Raw genomic sequence first — 6,676 nt, 5'->3', positions numbered from 1 at the left:
CATCTAAAAAGTCAGCAGTCATCAGACATAAGTCTCTCTCTCAGCTCCCTGTTTATTAAGCTAAATGATGGTTTAAGCTGGAATTTAATACCAAACCACCTGACGTGCTTAAGGTAACCAACCTTCTGTTTCCTTCATTACAAAGGCACTTGAAAAGTGCTAAAGCCTTTTCACTTCTCTGAGAAATATTTCCCAGTAATTTGCCAAAGAAAATTAGCTGAGGATTAGGTAGGTGTTTGTTCTAGGACAACACAAGAAATTTTCAGTGAAAATCTGCCACAGCTAATAAAAAAATGAAACACTATTCCATTCAAACAATCTTTCTCCACCCCCCCCCGCCCCTTCTTCTGGATTGCAGGTGATGTGACCCTGTTCTGATGAATCCGCTCTCGCAGTCACCCTCCATTCCTCTGGCAGAAGAAATATGCCATACCATATCAGACATGAATGCAGATCATGTGATGGTCACGCAGGAAACTTTAACAGAGCAGTTAGTGAAAAATTATCCAGGTAATGCATTTGTTTCTCCCTCATTTAGAAGTGATGGTGTAATCTGAAATCGAGTTTCAGATACCGAGCAAGCGATCACTGAATGCTTACAAGCAAAGCTGACAATATGGAAGAATATAAATGAACAGGCTACTGCTAGAACACTCATGAATGTGCATAGTCCTCATCAAGCAGTGAGCGATGTCACTAACACTGGTTTGGATGTCATCCTTTTTACGGAGTTTAATACGTTGTCTTTGAGAGTAAGAGGGAGCTGACTGCAGTAGCATGTTGAGTGGCATGTTGCTTTCCCTCCCTTCCTAGGGGGTGGGAAAGCACACACAAGGTACTTCAGGTGCCAGATATGGAACAGCATAAAATAGACTGTGTGTCAGACCAGAAAGACTTGGAGTTCTTCTTTAAGAACAGGAGCATAGCTGATATTGACAGCAAAGGGTCTGGGTAGAAGTCTACAGCTGCTGTTTGCTATCAAAACAATACAACTGGCCACAAATTCAGGTTTAATGGTCAAATTCCAGCCCTTCCTTCCTGAAAGCACCTTATTTACACTAAATGAGCCTCAATCCTTCTCTTCTCATGGGGTAGCTGCCACTTCCCTTAAACACTATGTTTTCTTTTCAAAAATGTTCTATCTCCCTTAGATCTGAAGTGTGTGTGTGCATGTGAGACTTTGTAAAGGCTCATTATGGCCCTCTGCAGGAGTTTGCTTTGTTTGAGCTTCCTCATGATTCTTAATCTTAAGCTCTGCAAACATTACACGGTTGTTTACTAGTGGGAAAAATATTAATGCAACCCCATAAACTGGCCCAGAATCGCACCAGGAATGTGATGTAGTCTACATGTGAACTGAGACAACCACAAGGTAGCATTTTTAGGTCAGCCAGAAGCAGTACTCTCGAAGTTGGTAGGGAGAGAGCATACCTCTTGCCATGTTTTCACCTTGCTGGAAGTTTTTATTCCAGTGGGCAGAAGATCAGCAGAAACCTGGGGTGGTAGATCAGATGTCACTAGACTAATGACTCTGGGACTGTGATACCAGAGGGAAAAACAGTGGCTGAGATCAGTACCAGTGAGGTAAACTTTGGTAGCAATTGTCACCTGACAAAATTATACCAGAAGCTTCAGAGAGGGTGATAAAAGCCACTGTTAAATAACCTGCCAGGAGGGAATGCTTTGAACAAGACTCTGCTTGGTTTGTATGGGGCAGACAGTCTCTTTCATGAATATTCTATCGGGGCAGTCACAAAGAGAACATCCTTGCTCATTCAAAGGAGAACATCCTAAGCTCCATCACAGCAGTGCTGCAGTGACAACCAGAAATGCAGCTGCCCTTTACCTACTCCTCCTCGGTGACCTTGCCTCATCGGAGAGGAATGGTCGAGGCAGTTAAAAAGGGGTTTACTGATCTATCAGACACCGGCAGGACTGCACCTCCCAGAGCCCTCGGCTAGATGATGTTTCCTTGCTGCCCTCGTCTGGCTGTCCCTGAAAGGCTCTCCCTAGCTCAGGGCTGCAGTCTGTGCTGGCCCCAAGATTTGGGGCAAGCCCTCACTGCCCTCCACGTGTGGACACTGCTGCAGCGTGGGGCTGTCCCTCTTCTGCAGGGAGGCTAGGGCTGTGGGTGGGGACAGTTGGTCGCAACGATTGCTGGCTCTAGAAGCTAAGCAGAGTGGTGATGTATTAAAAAAAAATCCTGCCTTTTGTCCAGCGATACTGGACACTTTCATGTTGAAATCGAGTATGCCCTACTCAAGCTTCAGTCGCCAGATCACTTTCAAATTTCTTTTGGAATCCCGTGAACCAGTGGCTATCTCATGTTCAGTTGCTTCAAGATCTGTTGTATCTAAGTTATTTTTTTGTCCAGCTCCCATTTTATTTGAAAATTTATTTCTGAATTGAAATATCTCTACATTTGTAGGCATTGCAGTTCCCTCCTACTATATATTATATAATATTCTTGGCACTCTAATTAAAGAAAGGAAAATCTATCATACGGGAGATGGATACTTTGTTGTGACTCCCAACACATACTTTATCACAAATGATGCCATAGAAGACAATAGAAGGGTCCCATTGGAGGATGGTTGTCAATGTTCATCACCTTCCATCTCTTACCTGGTCAACATGGAGCGCTGTGCAGGCTTAGTGAAAGAAAAAATTCCTACAGTATCCTGTTACAAATCCTGCCATTGTTTCCCTGACCAGAATATGTTCTGTGAACAAAGGTATCAGCAGCTAATGAACCATGAACCTCCTGAAGGAGGTAAGAAAGGCTGCAGTGAATTAAAGCCTTCAGTTCAAACTCAAGGGATCTCCACATCTGCTGAAAACCATTCCTGGGACACCATCAAATCCCTAACATCTGTGAAAGAGAAACTGAAAAGCAAAACGTTTGGCCTCGGCCTTTTCTGGAAAAGCAGTTCTAAAAAAGAAAAACGTAAGAACGAGTACTCCACTTTTTCAGCCCAGTTTCCTCCTAAGGAGTGGCCAGTCAGGGATGAAGATGACTTAGATAATATTCCTCGTGATATTGAACATGAAATCATCAAGCGTATTAACCCTACTCTTACAGTTGATAATTTGATTAAACACACGATATTAATGCAGAAGTTTGAGGAGCAGAAAAAAAGTATCAGTAACGGTACCTCGGCTGAAGAGTCAATAGTCAGGCAAAACCATCTTTCAAAGGACTGTATTCAAAAGACACAAAGCGAAACAGCAAAACACACCAGGAAAACCAAATCAGAGAAGGAGAAGCAGATAAGCAGAAGCCACAAGAAATCTCACATACATAAGCTAACATCCCAAAATAAGAAACTGGAAGAGAACCTCTCGCTGCCTATCAGAAGCCAACAGCCCACTGATGTAGCAGTGGAATCCCATGGCATATATAAAAAACAAATTAAGAACCCTTTTCAGGGTCTGTCACGGAGACGCAACTTTTATGCAAAAGGGTACAAAGGTACCATTAACAGTCAGCTGAAGTCGAGGACCCAAAAGCAAGAAAGGCTTTTGCAAAGGCCACGGTCCTCAGACCCCTCAAAACCCTTTGACTATGAAACTGAGCAGCTGGCTACTGAAATGCAAGCTGGCAAAGCTAAGGAAAACAAACTGCTCCATGCTAATAGGTCTTCCTGCCAACTACAGGAAGACAGTTTAAGGGAAAACTGTACTTACCTGCAAGGCAGTACTTTGCAAATAGATAATAAAAGTAAATACTTTCTGGAGAGTAACATTTCTGAAGAGAACATCTACAGAAGAACAGTAAAAAAAAATCCTGGGAATATTAAAAGATCCCCTCAGTCCTACACTGAAGATAATGGTGTGTGCAAAGAGGACACAAAATTTTCATTACATGTGAAAGACGAGTATTGCAGGTGCAAAGCTGACACTGTATGTGAGTTATTAGATCAAACAGCAAATGAATTTCAAAATGTCCACCTTTCAAATTATACAGCCAATGTTAACCTGGTAAAAAAAAATGGTGTGAAGTACAGACAAAAGCCTGATAAAAAGAGTGAACTTATCTTTAAATATGACTGTGCCAGCCACGCCGGATCAATGAAGCTGGAAAGTGAAGGTTTTACCGATAACTGTCACCCTCTGCACCAAAAAGAACGTGACACCTGTAACTTGTTGTTGCATCTGGATGACAATTTTGAAGGCAATGAAGCATGTCACTTGTGCCCTGGCCATGCTGTTTCAGATGCAAGAGACTGGAGTAAAGCTGTGCAAAAGCTGGGGACAGCTATGGACCTGAAAACCTGTTCTTATCCTACCCAGTACAACACAACTGGAAATAAATGTCACACTGGAGGGTGTGGCTATAAGGAAAGTGCTGGTTTTGCAGAATCAATAGATGGCTCAAAAGCGCATCCAAAACCAGATCTCACAGAAGAAAGTTGTCTGTGCAGTCAGGTTCTTCCAGTAGGTCACAGAGAGGAAGAAGAGACCGGCCTCAGTGACTGTGTGAGGGCTCCAGCCATAGCAGATTTATGCCATACCAACGAGGCTGACTCAGATGCTGACACTTTGCAGAACTTCACCTATGAGATGGGCAAAGTAGAGGCCTGCTGTTCTTCACGGACCAAAGAAACAAGAAACGCTCAGGGAAAAAAAGAGCTGTGTTTTCAGAATGTGTGTACAGGACAGAAACACTTGGAAGGGACAGAAAACCACAGCATTACAGGTGACAGCGGAATTGACTCCCCAAGGTGAGAAAACACAGGTAACTATGTTAGATGTTTTATCTTCAAATGAACAATCAGGTTTAGGCAGAACTGTTGCTATAAATCATAAACCCTCCTCCCCAACAACAGAATTCTTATTATCTTTAAAAACTTCACTGTTACGTTCCAGAAATAATCAAACTGTATAGTCCTATTGTGTCTTTTTACATGAACATTCCCCCTACATCAGCTATACAAATGCTGCTGTTTATATTTTGAATTTGTTTTCAGGAGGCAGGAAAATAGTATGAGCTCTGCCTTGCAGGTGGAGGTGGCCAAGTGCAGGAATGTTAAGAAACATGGTGACTGATAAACTGTTAGCAGGCAGGTTCAGCTCATATATGACATTACGGATACTGTCATAGTTTCCCCAGTTGCAGATGAAGAATAAAAAGTACTTTATACAAGTGTTCAATCAAAAATTAAAGTACAAAATACCATCTGACTTGCTCACAATAGACAGGAGAATGTGTACGTCACCTGAGCTAGAAGTTTCTGCTTCCTTTCATAGGGTACATTCTGCCTATAACTATACTTGAAAAATCCCTTAATAATAAAAAAACTGGTCTGAAACAATTCTTTACACAAGTGCATGTGGAGAAGACCTACAAAAACCATTACTAAATTGGCAAGTACATAAGTTAAAATGCCGTGAGGGAAAAATCATTTCCCTTTTTTCATAGCATCACCTATTCTTAAGATCTTAAATGAGTAGTATTTAAGTGTAATCAAACCTTTTCAGCTCTCACTGGATATCCCATGCTACAATTTTTATGGAAATTCTGGAGGGTTTGTTATTTTGGTTTTTTTTTCCCCTTAAGCAGCTTTTGGCTGTGCACTCTTTCGAGCATACTTCTAGTGTACTACTCAGACATGAACACTTGAAATCTGTTGGAAGCTCTTTAGCAAAACATATTTCAAAGGGTCTGTTTGATTGTTGGCATTGATGCCATCTGTGGTACCAGAACCTAAGCCAACTCGGTTTATTTTTAGAATGTGAAGTCTGATGTCTAATAATTCTGTTATTTTAGATGGACTGAAAAGAAGATGAAGCTTCCTGCCAAATTCTGAAAGCATAGATACTAATGCAAAGAGGAGGACAAGGTGGAAGGACAGCTGGAACCAAATTTGTTGCTTCATCTAACTCTGGTCATGAATATTTGATTACTTTTTTAATGAGCTTTGTAATCTTTCTTGTGACAATGTTAGCAGACTGCAAATGTGATCAGTCACATCTATGAGGCTGTCTCTAAATCAAAGCTGTCAGTTACAACTTTTGACTCTAGCATTTGAAGAGCTAATGTGTTGCTCTCGTCTTTAATTAGTTTTGTGTCCCTGTGTTAATAAAAACGAGAACTGATATATGTCACTCAGATCACATCATTAACCTGGAAAGGGAATGTGTTGCTCCAGTAGGAACTATCAGTTGGACAGGACTGGTTTACACTGTAATTCTCGGAAGCGTTTACTACCTGTGCCACATGAATAACAGCACACTCCATATTCCCGGTCAGAGAACAAAGCAAATGAACCAGATGGGCACACACCTCGAATCCTGAGGTTCTCTCACTGTGTCCTGGAGGGATCCCAGCTGTCCTCCCGAATCTGCTTGGTGTGTTTACATCTGGCAAGCAGGGTTTAGTCTTTGCAAATGGAAATGTGTTGGTGCAGGAGACAACAGGTAAGGTGAGTGTCATTGCTTTTAGAGAAACCCTGTTGCAGGAGATGGCCCTGCTCTTGACCTCCCCTTTCCTTCTCTTAAGGAATCAACATCTGTCAGGATCACTTTACAGCTTTTAGTTCAGAAGACTAATTTTGACTCCTGATTTCTTCCTGTAGCTAAAAGCAGGCTGTGCTGGTTTCGTGCTACTAATCACCAGAGGTCTGTGGTCCTTTTAAATCTTACAGAGGCAGCTGGCCATACTGACTACGGTAGG

The 6,676-nt window shown here is 42.0% G+C and overlaps 1 protein-coding gene across 1 annotated transcript; it reads left to right on the top strand.

The window, feature by feature from the left end:
* Positions 1 to 362: 362 nt before the first annotated feature.
* On the top strand, positions 363 to 5,810 carry STOX1 (storkhead box 1; the record flags this gene model as incomplete). Its single annotated transcript, XM_010133152.1, has 3 exons — positions 363 to 510; positions 2,429 to 4,724; positions 5,771 to 5,810. Coding segments are annotated over 3 exons (2,484 nt in total), but the record flags the coding sequence as incomplete, so codon positions are not given.
* Between the last annotated feature and the right edge of the window lie 866 nt (positions 5,811 to 6,676).

This window comes from Buceros rhinoceros, unplaced genomic scaffold, assembly GCF_000710305.1.
Source record: "Buceros rhinoceros silvestris isolate BGI_N320 unplaced genomic scaffold, ASM71030v1 scaffold45513, whole genome shotgun sequence".
NCBI lineage: Eukaryota > Metazoa > Chordata > Aves > Bucerotiformes > Bucerotidae > Buceros > Buceros rhinoceros.
The sequence above is the reverse complement of the archived record's forward strand: the minus strand, read 5'-3'. Positions and strand labels throughout refer to the sequence as shown.